The sequence below is a fragment of the Penaeus japonicus genome, unplaced genomic scaffold (genome assembly GCF_977035675.1).
Source record: "Penaeus japonicus unplaced genomic scaffold, GWHDUDI00000001_assembly GWHDUDI00000034, whole genome shotgun sequence".
NCBI lineage: Eukaryota > Metazoa > Arthropoda > Malacostraca > Decapoda > Penaeidae > Penaeus > Penaeus japonicus.
The window spans coordinates 23,020,850-23,045,012 of NW_028234436.1; the positions used below are offsets into that span (position 1 = coordinate 23,020,850).

General features: G+C 38.9%; 2 protein-coding genes across 2 annotated transcripts in view; one reads left to right on the forward strand and one right to left on the reverse strand.

Moving 5' to 3' along the window:
* Window positions 1-8,646, forward strand: part of LOC122250441 (adenosine deaminase) — a 49,893-nt gene extending 41,247 nt beyond the window's left edge. Inside the window, exons 3-11 of the mRNA XM_043011857.2 lie at window positions 319-444; window positions 1,376-1,551; window positions 1,786-1,896; window positions 2,206-2,304; window positions 2,938-3,050; window positions 3,368-3,546; window positions 4,336-4,462; window positions 6,056-6,153; window positions 8,512-8,646. Of these exons, the coding sequence (XP_042867791.1) occupies window positions 319-444; window positions 1,376-1,551; window positions 1,786-1,896; window positions 2,206-2,304; window positions 2,938-3,050; window positions 3,368-3,546; window positions 4,336-4,462; window positions 6,056-6,145 (1,021 nt within the window). The 3' untranslated portion in view covers window positions 6,146-6,153; window positions 8,512-8,646. The remainder of the gene's footprint in view (window positions 1-318; window positions 445-1,375; window positions 1,552-1,785; window positions 1,897-2,205; window positions 2,305-2,937; window positions 3,051-3,367; window positions 3,547-4,335; window positions 4,463-6,055; window positions 6,154-8,511) is intronic.
* A 3,517-nt stretch (window positions 8,647-12,163) lies between these two features.
* Window positions 12,164-24,163, reverse strand: part of LOC122250432 (tubulin alpha chain) — a 31,096-nt gene continuing 19,096 nt past the window's right edge. The window contains exons 2-9 of the mRNA XM_086530953.1: window positions 22,253-22,475; window positions 21,294-21,466; window positions 20,882-21,010; window positions 17,101-17,300; window positions 15,717-15,843; window positions 14,803-15,003; window positions 14,279-14,442; window positions 12,164-13,856 (exon numbers count right to left, since the gene is read on the reverse strand). Coding sequence (XP_086387079.1) covers window positions 13,730-13,856; window positions 14,279-14,442; window positions 14,803-15,003; window positions 15,717-15,843; window positions 17,101-17,300; window positions 20,882-21,010; window positions 21,294-21,466; window positions 22,253-22,475 — 1,344 coding nt within the window. The 3' untranslated portion in view covers window positions 12,164-13,729. The remainder of the gene's footprint in view (window positions 13,857-14,278; window positions 14,443-14,802; window positions 15,004-15,716; window positions 15,844-17,100; window positions 17,301-20,881; window positions 21,011-21,293; window positions 21,467-22,252; window positions 22,476-24,163) is intronic.

Here is a 24,163-nt window from a genome sequence, read left to right on the forward strand (position 1 = left end):
CCTCCCTCCTCTCTCTCTCTCTCTCTCTCTCTCTCTCTCTCTCTCTCTCTCTCTCTCTCTCTCTCTCTCTCTCTCTCTCTCTCTCTCTCTCTCTCTCTCTCTCTCTCTCTCTCTCTCTCTCTCTCTCTCTCTCTCCATCCTTAGAATTTAATCAATTTACTTTGCCAACTTTCTGTCATTCTCAGTGTATGCATAGTCACCCTGTATCAAAGTTGGTCCCTGCCTTGTGAAAAATATACGTAGATAATTATGCTGCCTCAGGTTTTGTTTTGTTTGGCTGTGTGTCTTCACTAACGTCCTCTTTTTCTTTTTTTGTAGGAAGAAGAAGCTTCCACTACCAGGCAGTGGCTCCCTAGAAGACCTCAAGAATGCTCTAAAGGTACAAGAACCTCAGGATCTATGCTTCTTTCTCCATGGCTTTACCATATTTATGCCTGCCTTCGTGTAAGTATAGAGGGTGAGATTTCTTTTCTATTTCCGTAACAGAATCAAGTATTGTGACATAGCCGGGGCATACAGGAGGCATTAGTCCTCTTTAGGATTTGTGATTTGTAGAGTTGATAGATGAAATAAGTGACATTGGCTGTAGGTTTTGTTAAAAATATACAATTCAGGTATTTTTAGGAGTTCCCAATATTAAGGGTTTGCTGTGCTTGTCGAACCTATTTTCTATCACAAGTGTCCCTCCCTTCTTGAAGTTCAGGCTGTGTTCCTGCTTCAGTATATGATATTTGGTTATCTGAAGGTTTAGTGGTTGAGATTAGTCATTTATTATTAATTGATAAGAGTTCATTCAAACTGTTATCAACAGAAGGAACACATTATTTACTTTTATGTTGAATTCAGTATGTGAATTCCTGGATATTTGAGAAACAGACACTTTCATATAGAATTTATACTAATCTTTCAGTAAATCCCATTCATTTGTATTATTTATGAGGCTCTGCTACCAAAAAGTTCTCTAGATTTTTCAGTAATGCTTTGATCTTACTGAAGAAAGCTTCATAAGAAGTTGAGTCTTTGTCTCAGATATTCCAATAAAAAATATAATTGATTTTGTAGATTCATTGTTGTCAATTTTAACACTTGAATTTATAATAGGCATCCTTTATGTATTAAACAGGACTCATTTGCATTTTTATTTTGTGGTGTTAAAATTAAATTTGTATATATTATCTAAAGTAATTATCCATTTCTATGTTTCCTTTATCTTTTCTTAGTAAACGTCATCATTTAGCAAATCAGATAGTACAACACATATGATGTATAAATATTGTACTGTTAGTCCATTTCCTGTTCTGTTAAAATTCTCACTAGATTAAGATTGTATTGGTGGCTTTTAAATTGAACTGTTCTTTTTATTCCCCCCCCACAGAGGAGATCTGGAAGCGATAGAAAGGATATCACACGAATTCGTGGAGGATCAGGCGAAGGAGAGTGTAGCTTACTGCGAGACGAGATTCTGTCCTCACCTATTTCTTCCAGACAGTGCCCATCAGCCAGATTACTTGACGTCTGAGGTCAATGGCACAGCGGAAGGAAATGGTGGAAGTAAGAGCAAAAGATCTCTTTCTGCTTCTTTTATGATATAAATAGAAATTATGAATGAGGACTTTTACTGGGTATATGATCTGCAAGAGCTCAATTTTGATTCAGATATTTTGAAGATGAATTTGCATTTTCATGTTAGAGGTTAGTTACACTATATCTGTAGTGATTGTATAGTGATTGTAGTGTACCTTAGCGCTATAATTGGTCCCTCATCATGTGCTGCTCCTCCTACAGATGTCACCATTGATGATGTGTTAAAAGCGGTTTTAAAGGGGCTGAAACGAGGGGAGGAAGAATTTGGCACAAAAGTCAGAGTTATTCTCTGCTGCATACGAGGATTATCACGTAAGACACCGACCTCCTATTTTTAGTTTTGTCTTGAGTGTTGTAGCTGTGATTGCGCTCATGAAGGCAGAATGATAATCTTAATTGCAAATTATTGTTATTATGTGTAATTTTTTCTGTTTTTTAGGGTTTGTGGAAATAATCTGATTTTTCCATGTAACTGATATGTGAAAAGAAAACAGTTGCAGGGTCATTTTAATTACATTTATATGATTCATTAATGAAAAAGATGTTTAAGTAAGTTCAGATTTCTTAAAGACAATAGTTTTATATATATATATATATTTTTATCATGCATCAACTTTACAGACTTGTCTAGGGAGATTTTACGTCTTTGTGAAGAATACCAAGATAAAGGAGTCGTAGGCATTGATATTGCTGGTAATGAGGGACTTCAGGGAGGCGAAGGTAAGGAACATCCTCATTCTTCTTATTTATTTTATAGTAATAACAAGTATTACTGATAAGTGTGTGTGTGTGTGTGTGTGTGTGTGTGTGTGTGTGTGTGTGTGTGTGTGTGTGTGTGTGTGTGTGTGTGTGTGTGTGTGTGTTTGTGTGTGTGTTTGTGTGTTTGTTTGTTTGTTTTGTTTGTGTGTGTGTGTGTGTGTGTGTGTGTGTGTGTGTGTGTGTGTGTGTGTGTGTGTGTGTGTGTGTGTGTGTGTGTGTGTGTGTGTGTGTGTGTGTGTGTGTGTGTGTGTATGTTTTGTGTGTGTGTGTATGTTTTGTGTGTGTGTGTGTGTGTGTGTGTGTGTGTGTGTGTGTGTGTGTGTGTGTGTGTGTGTGTGTGTGTGTGTGTGTGTGTGTGTGTGTGTGTGTGTGTGTGTGTATCCCATGTTGAGATTATAGGATGAGTGAGAATATATGGTATATATTGCTTCTGGTATATTTATATGAATTATTGTGATCAAAATTTTTATATGCAGTTTTATTTTGTTAACTATAATAGATAAGAAGATATATAACAGGATTTGCATTTTTCACATGAAAATTTCGTCAGAAAAACAACTGTATCTATCATAATGTGTAACCCGATTTTGGTAGATGCTGGTATGCAGAATGCGGTTGATATTGCTGTTTTCCAAGCAGCAAAGGAGAAGGGAATTCACCGCACAGTGCATGCTGGTGAAGCAGGACCTGCTAAGGGTGTTCAAGAGGTAGTATTATTGCTGTTAGATTTATGTGCTGGTGTCAAATGAAATAAATTGTGATGCAGTAAAAATGGAAACGCTTGATCCTCAGCTGACTGCACTGGTGCTGTGTTGCAGTATGTCTGTACCATATCTTCAGTAATTCCTGACATTAACTTGAACCTTATGAAGCTGCCATGAGAATCTAATGCACTCATTTTTGTTTCCTTAATGATTTGAAGTTGTACAATTTAGGAAATTGCCCTGTTTATCATCAGATTCAAGAAGTCAATAGATCATCTATTTCTCTTGGTCTGATACAGTTCTGTCTGCGTTCATTACAGGCAGTCGAGAGCTTCTCTGCAGAGAGGATAGGCCATGGTTATCGTGTGCTGGAGGATGAGAACATTTACCAAAAGTGTATCAGGGAGAACATCCATTTCGAGGTGTGTCCACACTCATCGTACATGACAGGAGCGATAAAGAGCTTAACCACAAGTTCTAAGAGACATCCTGTTTTAAGGTACGTGGTTTGTGGGTGACTGACTAAAAACCTTTTGAAATTTAGTTGAGGTTTTATGCAACAAGAATACTGAGACATAGGATTTGTTGTAGCCTGGAATAACTGTGACTTACAGCCTTTGCTGTTGGGAATGGGAGTGATGTGTGTCAAAATTTTCATGCATATAGATATACATTTTCATGCATATAGGAAAATAAAAGAAGAAGAAAGAAACTGATTGTTTCCATTAACTGCATACCCCAAAGATGCTCAGGTTTCTTAATTGCATAGTTTTCCAGTGAAGACTATGATTGTGACAGTTTCTGAATGAAGTATAGGGAATTAGTTTAAAAACAGGATATTTCTAAAGAATAGCCAGAAGTAGAAGCAACAGTAATGCTACTTTAAATCAGTAGTTTCTGCATGAATACTTGATAACACTTTTGGATCAGACTTTTAAAAATGACAGGCTAAAAAAGAGATAGCACAGAGGTTAAGGTTTGGTGTTATTCACGAATGCTGAAGACACAGGAAAAAATCAAGAGCATAGGCTTCAAGTTGGGACTGAAAAAGGAAGAGGAATCTAGCTTATGAAATTCATATCCTTCTTGACTGAAGTTTTATCTCGTAATCATTATTTTGAGTGACATTAAACTGCCAGCAAAATAAATAATTAGCAAATTTACAGCTATATATTTAATGTATAAACTATCTACAACTATCACATTTTACTAGAAAGAAAATCAATGAGAAGCAGACTTACAATTAACCACTTTGAGAATATAGATAAAATTTTAATCTTTTTCACAGGTTTGCAGAGGATGAAGTCAGTTTTAGTATTAGCACGGATGACCCAACCATTACGTTCACTACCTTACCGGATGAGTATCGTCTCCTCAGTCAGTGGGGCTTTACCGAGGCTCACTTCACCCGAGCGGTATGTACCTCTAATTTCCATTTATGTGATATATAACTTCATCTTTATTAATGGTTTTAGAGCTAAATTGACTTATAGTTATATTTACATGCATACACATGTAATCAGAGACACACAGAGACATACACACAGAGAGACCTCAGTAAGAGTCATACACGCAGACACACATTGACACAGAGACTGACATTCACATAGACAGACAGACACATAAACACACACACACATAGACAGAGACTCAAACACAGAGAGACAGATGTGCACATGCTCATGCTCACACACCCATACACACACATATACACACACACAAACACAAAAGAGGATACATTTTTTTACACATTGGGTTCGATATGATTATTCTATTCCGAAAATCAAGTCAGTATTATAAAAATTGAACTTGTCTGCTTACTGACATTTATTCCTTATCAGCTTCCAGAGAATGGTACTCTTCTACTATATATATTTTAGCCGTTAACCCTTCTCTAATGCTTTTTAGTTGATACAGGTTTAGCAAGGGTAAGAATAAGATGGTGTATGACTGTGCATAAATTTCAGATACGTACTTAAACTTTTCTGGGTATTGATTGACGCAAAGATGATTTTACCCTTTATGGTGCATGGTATAAAGGAAGCTAAAAGACTAATTGATAGATATAAAGTTGATTTTATGTGAAGGAGGTGAAGGAAGTACTTTTTATTGATTTGCTTTTTTTAAAAATCTTTTATCCATTCTTTTTCTTTATTTTACTAAGTTTCTCGAAATACCTTATGTATGTAGGATGCTTAGCAAACAGAAGGCCCTACGTTGCATTTTTTAAAAGGAGAAAAACTTAAGGTTTTATAGGATTGTTGACCATGTACAGATTGCAAAAGATATGATGTCAACCAGCAGTAAGATAGAGCTAGACTTAATGAGGAGAAGGTTGCCAATTACTTATTTTTCTAGTGATTGTGATAATGATTATGGCTTTCAATATTTATAAGAACATGATCCTAGGAAACTGCTTACTTTGATCATTTATATTTTCTGTTTTCATGTTTTGGAAATAGGATTATGCATTTGATAAGTACCACATAATGTTTTATGAAAGTAAGATGACTTCAATATAAAGTAATACCTTTTTATATAACACAAATGATATCATTTTAGCTGTGTATAATGATTAATTCTATTAATTCTATTAATTCTATTAGATAACATTTATTCTATGAGGTGTAGAGTGCATATTTTAGTTATGAATTTCAATTTGCAAAATTTTTGTCTTACACATCTAAGTTAACCTCCTTTTTATTTTTATTTCTGAACAATCTTTACCCTAATAATCTTAACAATAATTCTTAATTTCAAAATCAAGGTTACATAAATACTCTTGCCTTACTAATTGCTATAAACATTCAACCTTCCAGTTGCTTTTGCAATTACATACCAATCAGAATTAAGAAAGAAAAATCTCTTTTTAACAAATTCCAAAATCTCGCAAAGTACTACGAGCCATTTACGATCAATTCCATAAAAGGAAAAAGCAACTGGAACGTCACAGCTTAGCCTAACCTTACCATCTACCGTATACTAATTTACCATCTCTATTAATGCAGAACTTTGAGGCTGCCAAACACTGCTTTTTGCCTGACGTAGAGAAGGAAATACTTTTAAGAGGTCTAAGGGAAGCATATGGTGCAGTATAACTAACTAGGTGTGTCTGTGTGCCTTCGTTTACGGCAGTTCTCTTCCAGGGTCTCTTTTAGCGGCAAAATCTTACATTTTGCAAGTGTAATGCATGTTGATGGTATTGATGCTCCACTAACTTTATTTACCTGTTAGATTTAGGTATTGTATTAGTTGTGATGATGATAGTATACATTGTATGTGTATATGGATATATATGTGTGTGTGTGTATGTATATATATATATATATATATATATATATATATATATATATATATATATATATATATATATTATATATTATATATATATATATATGTGTGTATATATAATATATATATATATATATATATTATATATATAAATATATTATTTTATATATGTGTATATATATGTATATCTATGTATATCTATCTATATCTATCTATATATCTATTATCTATCTTATCTGTATATATGTATTATATAATATATATATATATATATATATATGTATATATATATTATGTATATATATATTATATATATTATATATGTATTATATGTATATTATATATATATATATATTATATATATATATTATATATATTATATATATATATATTATATATATATATATGTACATATATATTATATGTAAAATATATATATATATATATATATATATATATGTATATGTATTATGTATATGTATATGTAATGTATATGTATATGTATGTATTATACATGTATATGTATGTGTATGTGTATGTATATGTATATGTATATGTATATGTATATGTATATGTATATGTATATGTATATGTATATGTATATGTATATGTATATGTATATGTATATGTATATGCAAATGTAAATGTATATGTAAATGTAAATGTACATGTACATATGTATGTGTAGATGTGTATGTATATGTATGTATATATATATATATATATATATATATATATATATATATATATATATATATATATATATATATATATATTATATATATATATATATATATATATATATATATATATACATATTTATATATGCATATATATATATATATATATATGCATATATAAATATGTATATATATGTTTATTTATTTATTTATTTATATATGTGTGTGTGTGTATAGTTATATTTTTTAGGTAATTGATATTCAAAGAATTAGTAATCTCATAACTTCTTCAGTGGCAAAAGTATTAATCACAAAAGATGCCATAAAGTACCAATTAGTTTATAGTATAATTAGATATTTCTTATCTATTTTTAATGTCTTTCGCTTGAATGTTTGATTGCATAGAGTTGTTTACAATTTTGATGTGTTTCTTTATACGTGTAAGTCTAAACAGATTTACATGAATATGGTTGTAAACTTTGAAAGTATTGAGGATATTTAAAATAAATATCTGTTAAGATATTTAAAATAAAACATGTTAAGATATTTAAAATAAAAATCTGTTGCTAAGAAACTGAGGTTTTATAAGTTGACCAGAAACAGACATGATATATATTGAAGTCACGTCCAGATAAAAAAAAACATGATCTAAAATCTCAGTTTGTAAAAAGCCAATGAAGTTGCTATTATTGATTTTGTCAGTAAAACAATTTTGCGGTGAAATAATAGTTGTGTGTAACTTTAGATATTGTAGTGTGTGTTTTTCCTTGCTATTTAGTTATTTTCTGACTAAAGTACAACTTGTGGACATATTTCATCAATTCTGGAAGATATGCACTAAATTGTTCAGCATTTCAAATTCAAGTATTGCCAAGTTCAGTGCTTATTGGTTTTATATAAAGATTTTGGATGAAAATGCAAAGATGATAATAATGTCTATATACTGTGTATTTTGTGTATATACATGTATGTGTGTGTGTGCGTGTCTGCATGTGCATGTGCGTGTGGGAGTGTGTGTGAATTATATAAATGCTTTTTATTACATCTTTTGCAACAGAAGGAATTTATGCTTATACATATATTTTCTTATATTGTTATATTTGTTAAATCAAGGCAGATGTGGCAAGTTGTACAGTACTAATTAGTGATTGCCCTATTTAGCAAATCATCTATATGTTAGATGAACTGATTGAGTTTGCTCTTATTATATTAAGGTACTGGAGTAAAATGCAAAGATAATCAAAGTAGATTTTTTACACAATTAATGAATATTGAAGCAAAATACAAAAATCTGAATATAGAGAAAATACTCTTACTATTTCCTAGGTTTGTAGTTATCATTAAGTTTAAAATTACTGCATTTTTATAGAACACCTTAGTTCTCAAAACATCACAAGTAGCTTTACAGTATATTTTTTTGTCAAATATTGTAAGAAGAGGACACAAAAGAACAAACTTTTTCGACACCTAAACCAATCTATCATTCATTAAAGAATTTCCAAGCTGCGCTCCACTCTTTCCTGCCACCGGAGGAGAAGAAGGCCCTTATAGACCAGCTCCACGAAGCCTACAGCTTCATCGACTACAAAGTCCCGTCACTGCCGACATCGTCCCCACCAACGACACGCACAGCACACGCACACGCACAGCACACGCACACGCACACTCACACTCACACGCTTACACGCACACGCACACGCACACGCACACGCACACGCACACGCACACGCACCAGCACACGCACACGCACCAGCACACGCACAAGCACGCGCACAGCACACGCACACGCACAGCACACGCACACGCACACGCACAGCACACGCACACGCACAGCACACGCACACGCACACGCACAGCACACGCACACGCACAGCACACGCACACGCACAGCACACCCACACGCACACGCACACGCACACGCACACGCACACGCACCAGCACACGCACACGCACCAGCACACGCACACGCACCAGCACACGCACACGCACACGCACACGCACCAGCACACGCACCAGCACACGCACACGCACCAGCACACGCACACGCACCAGCACACGCACACGCACACGCACACGCACACGCACCAGCACACGCACACGCACACGCACACGCACACGCACCAGCACACGCACCAGCACACGCACACGCACCAGCACACGCACACGCACCAGCACACGCACACGCACCAGCACACGCACCAGCACACGCACACGCACCAGCACACGCACCAGCACACGCACCAGCACACGCACCAGCACACGCACCAGCACACGCACCAGCACACGCACCAGCACACGCACCAGCACACGCACCAGCACACGCACCAGCACACGCACCAGCACACGCACCAGCACACGCACACGCACACGCACACGCACACGCACACGCACACGCACCAGCACACGCACCAGCACACGCACCAGCACACGCACCAGCACACGCACCAGCACACGCACCAGCACACGCACACGCACACGCACACGCACACGCACACGCACACGCACACGCACACGCACACGCACACGCACCAGCACACGCACACGCACCAGCACACGCACACGCACACGCACCAGCACACGCACACGCACAGCACACGCACACGCACAGCACACGCACACGCACACGCACAGCACACGCACACGCACAGCACACGCACACGCACAGCACACGCACACGCACAGCACACGCACACGCACACGCACAGCACACGCACACGCACAGCACACGCACACGCACAGCACACGCACACGCACAGCACACGCACACGCACAGCACACGCACACGCACAGCACACGCACACGCACACGCACACGCACAGCACACGCACACGCACAGCACACGCACACGCACACGCACACGCACCAGCACACGCACACGCACACGCACCAGCACACGCACACGCACCAGCACACGCACACGCACACGCACACGCACACGCACACGCACACGCACACGCACACGCACCAGCACACGCACACGCACACGCACACGCACACGCACACGCACACGCACACGCACCAGCACACGCACACGCACCAGCACACGCACACGCACCAGCACACGCACACGCACACGCACACGCACCAGCACACGCACACGCACACGCACCAGCACACGCACACGCACACGCACACGCACCCGCACAGCACACGCACACGCACAGCACACGCACACGCACAGCACACGCACACGCACACGCACAGCAAAACCACCCGCACAGCACACGCACACGCACACGCACCAGCACACGCACCAGCACACGCACCAGCACACGCACACGCACACGCACACGCACCAGCACACGCACCCGCACACGCACCAGCACACGCACACGCACCAGCACACGCACACGCACCAGCACACGCACACGCACACGCACACGCACACGCACCAGCACACGCACACGCACACGCACACGCACACGCACCAGCACACGCACCAGCACCCGCACCCGCACACGCACACGCACAAGCACACGCACCAGCACACGCACACGCACGCGCAAGCACACTCACACGCACACGCACACGCACACGCACAGGCACACGCACACGCACGCACACGCACACGCACACGCACACGCACACGCACACGCACAGCACACGCACACGCACACGCACACGCACAGCACACGCACACGCACATGCATCACGCACAGAACCCACATGCACACGCACACGCACATGCACATGCACACAGACAAACACACGCACACGCACACGCACACGCACACGCACACGCACACGCACACGCACACGCACACGCACACGCACACGCACACGCACACGCACACAAATACATACATATATGCATGCTCACACAATATATATAATGTGTAAGTAGATAATGTTTTGTAATAGAAGCTGTAGTACTATAGCTAGCAAATCAACAGTTTATTTGAATTGCAGTTGAAATAAAACAGAATAGACATTTAATTTCAAAATATTGATAAAGTACTATTTATACAAAGCATATAGTAATGTAGTTATAATTGTAATAAAAAAGATATTTTATTGTTTAGATGGAGATGCTCTTTAGAAACATCTGTTGCCTTCTGGTTTATAAGATAATGTATCTATAAATATTTCTACCAGATATGTCAATCAGTTACGTATTGTGCACCTGAAGAAAATACATATGGTTGGAATTCATTTAACTCCAATTTTAAACATTTTTTCACATATTTTTAAAACCCATTTGATGGATATTCATGTTTTCTTCCATTTATGGAGAGTTGGTATGAATGAATATGAATAAGTTCGCAAAACAAGAGAATTTTAAAAGCTTTCCAAGTTTGGTCTTAGAAGAGTCTTGTATTCTGTCTAGATTTTCTAAAATAATTTTTGAACGGTGACGAGAACTCTATTTTTGTGAAGAATATTAGGCATGTTCAGCTTCATTTTTCAAATGTATTTTCATTTATATCTTCCTTATAATTCATGTGATTATGAGGAAGATTCACACTGAAATGCGTTCATACATCTCTTGCTTTGTGAAGTTGAGCTTTTTCATTTACGCCTTTTCTACATTAGTCAAAAAGAATTCTGTTGATCCTCGGAAATAGGAAGAAATTGTTAATATTTTATTATTGATAATGATAACAAGGTGTAGCTTCTCTCAAAATATAAGATGATTGATATAGATGTATTTTTGTATGTCATTCATTCCATGTAATTTTACAGACTTTGTAAAAAAGAAATAATGTCAAGATTTTTATCAGTATATTTAAAATGGTGGTTTAAAGTATGGAAGGTTATCAATAGCATAACCATTTAAGAATTTCTTTTTTAACACACCATTTTTTTTTAGGTATTGTATGATTTAGACTATTGTATGTAATTATAATGAAATTAAAATTCTTTTGCGGTTGTTTTCTTCTTCTTAGAATTAGTGAAAATATCAAGTTGCTTAATTATGGTGATCTGACACTACAAATGTTATGTGCTCTAGTTCTATATTAACTTGAAATAGAGGATATTTTATCTTTATTTTAGAAGAGTTAATAATATCCTCTCATTTTACATCTAGATATTCTGAAAGTATTTTTAAAATTTACTGGAAATCAATTTTTTGTGAAAAAATGTAGTATGTTAAACAATGTTTAGTGTCTTCTTGGAGAATTTGAAAAAAGTATTAAGTAAAGATTTTGTATAATTATATACTTTTTATTTATTCAAATATAGAATATAGGTTGATCTTTGGCTTATAGTTACACAGATCGATCAAGTATAATTTCACAACACCATTACAACATTGTCAAGAAAAGATGAGTACAGATATTAAAATATAACATCAAATAAATTTTTAATTAAAGTTCTTCCAAGTTTTGAATACAGTAATACTAAAGGCAGTAGTCTTGTACTGTACCATTAGGTAATGAAACTACATAACTAGTAAAAGCTAAAATAAATTGAGTGCTTTTACTCAAGTTTATATTTTATGATAAAAGTACAACGATGAGAGCATAGTGAAAGTGGAGAAATGTCAACTAATATTTACTCTTAAATATATAGTAAAGGTATCTCTTTTTTTTTTATCTTGAATGAGAAATTAATAAAATATCTTACTGTACTTCCTGCAGCATTATTGAAGTTTTGACAAGGAATTTAAAGAGACAGAAGTGCTATCAATACATAATTATATTAACATTACTGACATGACATATGGGTAACTAATATTAGTTTCATGAGTGATTACAATAACTTCCTGCTGCAAAATTGGTAAAAGCAAGCATAGTTTTAGTAACTCTATACTATTAACAACCTTCTGCATCTAGTTAACCATTATACAATCTTTCATTTTTCTTGGATACGTTGAGATAGAAAGATTATTGCATTGCTAAAAAAAAGAAAAAGGAAAAGAAGAGAAGATTATGTTACTGAAAATATAAACTAATTTCCAATACCTATGGTAAAACTGGTGTAATTGGGACGGATTTTATGGATCCTTCTTGACTAACTAACTGTACATACCCATAGTAAAGGCACTTGGTAACTTGGTAGCATATAGTAATGGTGGCGGGAACACCTGAACATAAAATAACTGTATCTGTTCTGTGCCAATTTTGAGAATGTTTCAATATTAGAAGAGAGGATGATCAATTGATGCCGGAGAAATGGATATAGTTTGTTATATTTTTTACACAGATGGTTCCAGCAAGTAGTCAATTACTAGGGCTACATGACCTTACCTGTTTGCCCATTCATTGAATTTTCAGGCAAAAAAATATCCATTTCTGTTACTATTACTATTGTTATTATCAGTACTATTGTTATAATAATAATAACAATGATAATATTAATGAAAATAAAAACTTCTTTCCAGAAAATTCAATGGATAGAGTAAATAGATGAGGTCTGATAGGTGTTATATGACTTCTTAATGACTGAGTGCTTGTGGAACCAAAAAAGACTGTAGACTGCATATTTACATAAAATGATTTGTAAATACTTTCTCTGTTGACACTGAAAAGAATGGTTATATACTTCTAAAGATATGATAGGAAAGTACTCCTCCTTTGGCAATTTCTTAGTGGATTAAAGTACCGTATCTTCTCACCATTTAAGTGGATTCCTATAATATCCAGAAAACGAATTGAAGTTTATCAGACCAAACAAAAACAAGACATTATAACGCAACAACTCTCCTATTAGAATAAAGCATAAGAAAAACATGACCACTCAAACCATAAATGGCACAAATTCATCCGCTCAGTAATCCTCGTCATCCTCATATTCATCCGGGTCTTCGGCTATTTCCTCGTAGTCCTTTTCCAGGGCTGCCAAGTCTTCACGGGCCTCGGCAAACTCACCTTCTTCCATGCCTTCGCCAACGTACCTGTAAGAGAGGATCGTGACATGTAGAACAGAGTTGGTTTTGTGATGTTATGTCGCATTAGAAAGGGAGGGTTGTAAGACCTGGAGGAAGGGAGAGGGGGCTGGGGGAGGAGGGGCAAAGAGAAAGGGGGAGGGGGAGGGAGAGGGAGAGGGAGAGGGAGAGGGAGAGGGGGAGGGGGAGGAAGGGGCAGAGGGATGGAGATGGAGAAGGAGAAGGAGAAGGAGAAGGAGAAAGAGAAAGAGAAAGAGAAAGAGAAAGAGAAAGAGAAAGAGAAAGAGAAAGAGAAAGAGAAAGAGAAAGAGAAAGAGAAAGAGAAAGAGAAAGAGAAAGAGAAAGAGAAAGAGAAAGAGAAAGAGAAAGAGAAGGAGAAGGAGAAGGAGAAGGAGAAGGAGAAATAAAGACTCCTCTAACACGCCACTCACCAATGCACGAACGCCCTCTTGGCATAGAGAAGATCAAACTTGTGGTCGAGGCGAGACCAGGCCTCAGCAATGGCAGTGGTGTTGGAGAGCATGCAGAGTGACCGGGGCACAAGAGCCAGGTCTCCACCGGGCACTGTCGTAGGGGGCATGTAGTTGATGCCAACCTGTAAGTGGTGAAAGAAATAGTTTTTTTTTCCATTTTGGTTTTGTTATATAGTTTAGGTAAAATGTATGATAATGATGGTAGTTTTGATGATAGGAATGCTATGGTGTTGGGATGTGATGATGGTGATGGTGATGGGATGGGGATGGGGATGGGGATGGGGATGGGGATGGGGATGGGGATGGGATGGGATGTGATGTGATGGTGAAGATGATGATGTTGATGTTGATGTTGAAGATGATGTTGATGTTGATGTTGATGATGTTGATGTTGATGTTGATGATGATGTGATGATGTTGATGTGACGTGACGTGACGTGATGACGATGACGACGACAAATACAATGACAAAATAAACCCACCTTGAACCCCGTCGGGCACCAGTCGACGAATTCAATGCTCTTCGTGTTCTTGATGGTTTGTATGGCGGAATTCACATCCTTCGGTACAACGTCACCACGATACAGGAGAGTGACGGCCATGTATTTTCCGTTACGGGGGTTGCACTTCACCATCTGCATCTCGGGGGAAAAGCACTCGCTGGTCAGCTGTGCGGTTGTTAGCTGAGGAAAGAGAGGACGTAGGGTATTCGTAAGTAATTGTTTTTTTTTAAATGAGAGCTCGAGGAATCTCTTTTATCTCTTTTTGGATTGTTATCTACATTTCGTTCGGGTCTGAGGGATTAAGTGTTGTTGTTTCTTTCGTTTGAGTTTATATACGATGGGGTGGTTATTTCGTTGTCTGTTTTGTGTTGTTTGTCTGCTTTGAAGAAATTTATGTCTTACTGGGAATGATACGGGGATGCACTGGCATTAATTAAAAAGTAGGTCTCGAGATTATTACCTCGTAGCTTCAATAACAACGTTGACGAGAATGATATCCTTTCGTAAAACGTGATATTGATTAATATTAAGTTATGGTACAAGTTTCCACTACTTATTCAATCTACGAAGATGATCTCTATAACATAACAACGAAGGGGGGAAAAACAGGAAAAAACACGAATATACCGAAGGTCTTTTCACTATATTGCTCCTTCGGGACATACTTATGCATGAATCCTTCACCAAAAATCCTTCAGCATGAATCCTTCAGCATGAATCCCACACATAATAGTCGACATACCCACTAAAGACTCCATCGAACTAAAAAAAAAAAAAAAGAGGAAAAAAGATAAGAACGTAAAACAAAACAAAAAAAAGATACGAACGTAAAACCGGAACGCACAACTAAAAAAAAAAAAAAGATAAAAGATAACGTAAAAACCGAAACGCACCTGCATGTAATTGGCCTTATCAGCAGCGTGAACAGGAGTATAGTTAGCCAGAGGAAAGTGAATGCGAGGATAAGGCACCAAGTTAGTTTGGAATTCTGTCAGGTCGACGTTGAGGGCACCTTCGAACCTGGAGAAGGAGAATGAAAGACTTGGTTAGGTGAAGGTGAGGCGATGAGAGAGAGAGAGAACTGGGTGAGAATGAGGAAAGATGAGGCAATGTGATTTGTCGTTATTCATTTATATTTTGGAATTATTTTTTTTATGTTAGTATGATTATGACTATCCTTACGTCTTTTATTTCATTTACCGTAAGCTTATTATTATCATCATTATTGCCATGATAATAATGATAATATTCATCATTATTACCATCACTATCATCAATATCATTATTTCCAATATCATCATCATCACCATCATCACAATCACAAAACCCAACACCCTACACTCAAACCATCCACCCACCCAACACCCTATCATCCACTCACCACCCTATCATCCACCCAACACCCTATCATCCACTCACCACCCTATCATCCACCCACCACCCTATCATCCACCCAACACCCTATCATCCACTCACCACCCTATCATCCACCCACCACCCTATCATCCACCCAACACCCTATCATCCACCCAACACCCTATCATCCACTCACCACCCTATCATCCACCCACCACCCTATCATCCACCCAACACCCTATCATCCACCCAACACCCTATCATCCACCCAACACCCTATCATCCACTCACCACCCTATCATCCACCCACCACCCTATCATCCACCCAACACCCTATCATCCACCCAACACCCTATCATCCACTCACCACCCTATCATCCACCCAACACCCTATCATCCACCCAACACCCTATCATCCACCCAACACCCTACGCTCGAATCATCCACCCAACACCCTATCATCCACCCAACACCCTATCATCCACCCAACACCCTACGCTCGAATCATCCACCCAACACCCTATCATCCACTCACCACCCTATCATCCACCCACCACCCTATCATCCACCCAACACCCTATCATCCACCCAACACCCTATCATCCACCCAACACCCTACGCTCGAATCATCCACCCAACACCCTATCATCCACCCAACACCCTATCATCCACCCAACACCCTACGCTCGAATCATCCACCCAACACCCTATCATCCACTCACCATCCTATCATCCACCCAACACCCTATCATCCACCCACCACCCTATCATCCACCCACCACCCTATCATCCACCCAACACCCAACGCTCGAATCATCCACCATTCAACACCCAACACTCGAACCATCCACCCACCCAACACCCTATCATCCACCCAACACCCAACACTCAAACCATCCACCTCACCCTAGTTCTTCCTACCTGAGAGAAGCAGTGATGGAGGAAACGATCTGACTAATAAGGCGGTTGAGGTTATGGTAGGTGGGCCGCGTGATGTCCAGGTGCTTATGGCAGAGTTCGTATATGGCCTCGTTATCTACCATGAAGGCCACGTCACAGTGTTCCATTGACGTGTGGGTCGTTAGGATGGAGTTGTAGGGTTCCACCATCGCCGTGGATACCTGAGGGGTGAGATTGAGGTGTTTTAGGTGGAGGAGGAGGTGGTGTAGGTGGAGGAGGAGATGCGGAGGTGGAGGATGAGGTGTTATAGGTGGAGGATGAGGTGTTGTAGGTGGAGGATGAGGTGTGTAGGTGGAGGATGAGGTGTTGTAGGTGGAGAATGAGGTGTGTAGGTGGAGGGTGAGTTATGTAGGTGGAGGATGAGGTGTGTAGCTGGAGGGTGAGGTGGTGTAGGTGGATGGTGAGGTGTTGTAGGTGGAGGATGAGGTGTTGTAGGTGGAGATTGAGATGTGGATGTGGAGGATGAGGTGGTGTAAGTGGAGGAGGAGGTGTGTAGGTGGATGGTGAGGTGTTGTAGGTGGAGGATGAGGTGTTGTAGGTGGAGATTGAGATGTGGATGTGGAGGATGAGGTGGTGTAAGTGGAGGAGGAGGTGTGTAGGTGGATGGTGAGGTGGTGTAGGTGGAGGGTGAGGTGTTGTAGGTGGAGGAGGAGGTGTTATAGGTGGAGGATAAGGTGTATTGGTGGAGGATGAGGTGGTGTAGGTGGAGGAGGAGGTGTTGTAGGTGGATGGTGAGGGGTATTGGTGGATGGTGAGGTGGTGCAGGTGGAGGATGAGGTGTGTAGGTGGAGGATGAGGTGTTGTAGGTGGAGGAGGAGGTGGTGTAGGTGGAGGAGGAGGTGGTGTAGGTGGATGGTGAGGTGTGTAGGTGGATGGTGAGGTGTTGTAGGTGGAGGAGGAGGTGTTGTAGGTGGATGGTGAGGTGGTGTAGGTGGAGGATGAGGTGGTGTAGGTGGAGGATGAGGTTTATAGGTGGAGGAGGAGGTGTGTAGGTGGAGGATGAGGTGTGTAGGTGGAGGGTGAGGTGAATTGGTGGAGGATTAGGTGTTGTAGGTGGAGGATGAGGTGTTGTAGGTGGAGGATGAGGTGTGTAGATGGATGATGAGGTGTTGTAGGTGGAGGATGAGGTGTGTAGGTAGAGGATGAGGTGTGTAGGTGGAGGATGAGGTGTTGTAGGTGGAGAATGAGGTGTGTAGGTGGAGGATGAGGTGTGTAGGTGGAGGATGAGGTGTGTAGGTGGAGGATGAGGTGTGTAGGTGGATGGTGAGGTGTGTAGGTGGAGGATGAGGTGTGTAGGTGGATGGTGAGGTGTGTAGGTGGAGGATGAGGTGTGTAGGTGGAGGATGAGGTGTGTAGGTGGAGGATGAGGTGTGTAGGTGGATGGTGAGGTGTGTAGGTGGAGGGTGAGGTGTGTAGGTGGAGGATGAGGTGTGTAGGTGGATGGTGAGGTGTTGTAGGTGGAGGATGAGGTGTGTAGGTGGAGGATGAGGTGGTGTAGGTGGAGGATGAGGTGTGTAGGTGGAGGATGAGGTGTGTAGGTGGATGGTGAGGTGTTGTAGGTGGAGGATGAGGTGTTGTAGGTGGAGGATGAGGTGTTGTAGGTGGATGGTGAGGTGTGTAGGTGGAGGATGAGGTGTAGGTGGAGGATGAGGTGTTGTAGGTGGAGGATGAGGTGTATAGGTGGAAGATGAAGTGTATCGGTGGAAGATAAGGGGTATAGGTGGAATATGAGGTGTGTAGGTGGAGGATGAGGTGTATAGATGGATGATGAGATGTATTGGTGGAAGATGAGACAAGAAAGTGAAAATGTGAAAAAAGAAGTCGAATTTGCTGGATTTGTTGATGTATATAGTTGAGCGTCATATTACGGATGACAAATAAAGTTCTTGTTTGGTGATTGTTAACAAATTTCTTGTTATTTTGACTTAATGGTTTGCTTATAAAAAATACTTTTGATTTTTTTCCCTACAGTGCTTTATTTAGTATATTTCATTCCGCTTGTGGTTGGAGAGCGGGTTTTGTTTCAGAAGTATAGCCTTTCACCAGAAATAAGGACCTTTTCCTAAACACCAGAGACATGAACTGTTCACCAAGGTTGTGAACCTGTGGCGACGTCAGATCCAGTTCATTAGGGCAAGAACACCGGTAAATTGATTCTGATAATCAATATGATAGTTTTGCAGATTTGTCAATACTTGTGTATATGTGTATATATGTATATACACACACACACACACACTCACACTCACACTACATACATACATAACATATATATGTGTATATGTGTGTGTGTGTGTGTTGTGGTGCTGATGTGTCGGTGTGTGTGTTGTGTCACGCACGCACACACACACACACACACACACGCACACGCACACACACACACTCACACACACACACACACACTCACACACACACACACACACACACACTCACACACACACAAACACACACACACACACACACATATACACACACACACACTCACACACACACACATACACATACAAAAAATAGTCTAGAGGAATATGCTGGATTATGATTCTGCAAAGGTACAGCCATTACTTAGACAAAAATATTTATAGTAGTTGCAATTGTCCTTATACTTCCACATTAGTTATCTTGGTAAAACGCTTGTCATAATCGGAAAAAAAACAGAAGCGTAAAGAAAGCATTTAATACTACATGATGGCTACTGAAAAATCTCAGGATAGTTTGGATCAAAGTTTTGCAATTAGCTTTAAGGATAACATTTTGTTAACTTCTCCTACACTTCTTTATTCTAAATTGCCTTTCGTTTTTAGATTAACATACGCATGGAAGCCTTGAACTGAATTTCTTCGACTAAATATTTAATTATGAGTTAATACTTTTTGCCCGAGAAAAACCTATGCGCATATTATTAACGCAATATTTTTTTCTATCATTCAATGGGAATTCGTTATAATTCCACGTCCAGTTTTAGTATGGAGTTCCTTGGATAAAATGTAAGAAAGGTAATGAATAAACGATGATAAAAATCGAATTATATAAGCAGCACGAATTAGATACAAGCACAGCACGAGACGGAAAACGAATCATTCAATAAAAGAAAATGAAGCTTCGAGACAACCAGGGCCAAAATATCACCGTAAACTCTCTCCTCTTTTCTTACTAATATTTTATTCCACGCGACTGATTTTTTATGGCAGTGTCGATTTAGTGAATTGTCTGTGTTTTTACTCTAGTGTTGAAGCTATGATTACTTGTGCTATGATAACCTACAGAGCTACAGATTTTTGTATTTTGATAGTGTTATATAATTCCGTCTTCATCATGGTGGAATTATTTTTTTCTTTATAAAATAAGATTGATGAAGTGTAAGAAGCATGAGTTAGTGTCGAACTTCCGGTTGAAAGAAAGGTAATGTGATATTCTCACTGTCTTGTCTCACTTGTATCCTTCTCTTTACTTCTTTATTTCATGTTTTTAAGCATCTTTAGATTTGTTCACTTCTTTTTTTGCTATCCTCTCTCACTTTAGAGCTATACACGGTCATCATTTTAGTAGGAAAATCATTATACATAACTAAACAATGACAAGGTTAACTTACTTGCGTATTTATGAATTAGTTCCTTTAAGAAGAATGTCTTTCTAACTCTTTCTAATGTAAGATGAATTAATATGATTTATTGGTTATTCGAACAGTTCTCAACAGTAGCATTTCTATTCTTAGTCTATTTTTTTATATAACATTATTGATTACCTGTGGTGCGGGATAGATGGCGAACTCCAGTTTGGTCTTCTTGCCATAATCAATAGACAGATGTTCCATGAGCAGAGATGTAAAGCCCGAGCCAGTTCCTCCTCCGAAAGAATGGAATACCAGAAAACCCTGAAGAATGAGACGAAGAAAAGGAAAATATGAGAAGAGGCAAGTTATGTTGATAGGGTAGGCCTACATGAAGCCAGTAATACGAGAGATAAATATGTGGAATATTCAGTATTATATTAAAACATCCTATCTTGTAAGTAGTTAGTAGCTATTAGACTTTAAAAACGAACGAAATTCAGAAAAAAACACTAGACTATCAACGGATTAATCTTATTCTTAGCATGGCTACTCTCAGGGTCTTGGCTAACCTGGCTAACCACGTTGAACCTATTGAACCACGAACCTGCAGGCTATTGGCTTGATCTGCAAGGCGTCGAATCTGATCGAGTGTCATGCCAATCATTTCTTTGCCAATAGTATAATGTCCTCGGGCGAAATTATTAGCTGCGTCTTCCTTTCCAGTGACTAGAAGCTGTGGGTTGTAGAGTCCTCTGTACATACCCGTTCTGATTTCGTCTGGTAAGAAAAGGATGAATTTTAAAGGCATGGTCTTCTGTATTCAAATTATGTTGTTTGGATTTTTTTGTTGATGGGTGTGAAACTTTGTTGGTTTTCTAAACCGTTTAAAGAAGATATGTTCGTTCCATTTTATATCGAGACATTTGTAGGTAGGGCTCTGGGGTTCATTGCAAAAAGTGATAGATATGTGGGGTAAGTCTTTAAATCTATTGACAAAAATACAGTCCACCTTAAAACAAGACAATTATAGATAGTGCTGTATCTTTCTCTGGTAGTTTATCCACTTTTTTTTTATTTTAAGTAAATTCTGGTCGTTAATAGTGATAACATTTTTTCCTTTTTTACAGTTTCTATATTTCAAGTAATTCTATCGGAAATCAGGTTTCTAATATCTAATGTGGCTGTACATAGATATATGTTTATAAAGAATATAAAGATGCAAAACATATTTAGCAGTAACTACTCTCATGAACCATGTAGAATTTTTATTCTGCTGATGTAAAATCACACATGATAGTGTTTTATGTACAGTTTGTGATAAACTGCTTAGTGAAACAGGGAAAATATTTTTAAAATCCTAATATTTATTAGCAGAGCTGCATTCTTTTATTCACGTATTTACCAGACCATAAGCATAATAAAATACAACGTCTGGATGCAATAAAAAGACCCAAGAAAGTGTTCATAGAATCTAAGGAATTTTTTGAAGTTGGCCTAAGGAATCTAAAGCATTGCGTGTGAAACCACTCAACTCAACATTCCCAAAAGCCAGAATAGACCTACCAATAACAGTGGGTTCGAGATCGACAAAAACCGCACGAGGCACATGCTGGCCGCTCTCCATCTCGCTGAAGAAGGTGTTGAAGGAGTCGGTGCCCCCCCCGATCGTCTTATCAGAGGGCATGAGGCCGTCAGGGAAGATGCCATGCTCGAGGCAGTAGAGTTCCCAGCAGGCATTGCCGATCTGGACTCCAGCCTGACCCACGTGGATACTCACGCACTCACGCTGTCAGAAAGTGAGAGAGAGAAAGAGGGGGGAATGATTAATTGCTGGCGCTAATTACATTGTGATTTGTGTGTGTAAGCCGTGATGGGGCTTTTTTAAGTATACGTCCATTTAGCTGTTAGTAATGTCGGAAGCTAGTTAGTTGTTTTTCTCTGCCATAGCTGTATTTACGTGTGTATAATCCTGATTACAATCGGGCACACATACGCAGTACATTAAGTACACAAAGACATAAAATATGTGCCATATCCACAGGTCAAAAACCTTTACGTAGCAATTACTTTTTTTTGCATGATTGACACTATCTTAATAATCCTGATGGTATTTACGATTACATTGCGTCTACCCTTTATTGTATTCACTCCTGTTGTTTTTCCTTTTAATATTTTGAAGTATGGTGAAAGGTATTGTGGTCAGTCGTATGTGTGTTGGTCTGTCCATAATGAATTGGTAGACACTGTAGGTCAAATATATAAACGATTTAACTAGAATGAATCGATTAGGATAATGATATGTACGTCTATCTATTTATATATCTCCACATATGATAATTGCGAATGTGTTGATAAAGGTGAATTAAAATTTCAACGTAACATGACTAAGGGAATAGTCTATGATCAATGCTCTTGCACACAATAGGATGATATATTGCATAAAAAAAACATGAAGAAGCCAATTCCTGCAACGGAATCGCATTAGTCATGGATAATGAGGTTCTCAACAGCCTAAAAGTGAGACTTCAGCCTATTTTTCAACTTCTTTTTTTTCTTATATATTACTCTTGAATTTATTATTTTCTTTTAAATTTTAGATCTTAAAGAAGAAGAGGAAGGAGGAGGAGGAAGAAGAAGAAGAAGAAGAAGAAGAAAAAGAAGAAGAGGAAAAACTAGATGCTGATAAGGAAAGAGAAGAATAAGAAAAAAAAGAAAAAGATATAGAAGAGAAAGAATAGGGGAAAGAGGGGGAGAAAGAGGAAGAGGAAAGTGGGAAGACTAGAAGACGAATAATTTTTATTTTTTATATATTACTCTTGAAGAATGACCCTTAAGGAGGTTAGCGAATTGCGTCACACGTCATTCACTCGCTGTACCTCCGCCACCCTCATCCTTGCTTCTGCCGCCATCACGCGATCCTTATATCCTCGTCTGCTCGTGAATTATGCAATGAGGGGAACGTGACGGCTGTTGTGGAACATTTCCTGGCTGTCTATAACTTTCCGAAAGACGTTTAGTTCTTGTGTGTAATGTATCTTCGTCACGCCGGTGTTAGCGACTTTCTCGCTTATTATAAACGTGATAACTTGGTTGGTGTGTCTTCTTTAGTGGTTTTTGCTATTGTGTCTATATACTTTGTTTTATTTCAGTCTGTTAATGGTGGGAAGATTTATCACTATGGAAGATTTTGAATGATATTTATATATCACTAGCGGGTTGTGCATCATTTTACGATTTAAGGAAAAATGAAACTTTTGAAGGAATACTGGAACATCCCAAGGTCTTCCGGGTCCTTTTAGATAAATAAGTAGATTATATTATAAGATATGTAATTTCTTTTCTTTTTCTTTTTCGTGTTCTTACGTAGCTTCTAATACAACCCCTATGCTGGACTGTTAATTCGTCCTAATCTCGCAAGATAAGTCCATTTATTAAAGACTTTCTGAAATATGTATGGAGTCTACCTACCACCCA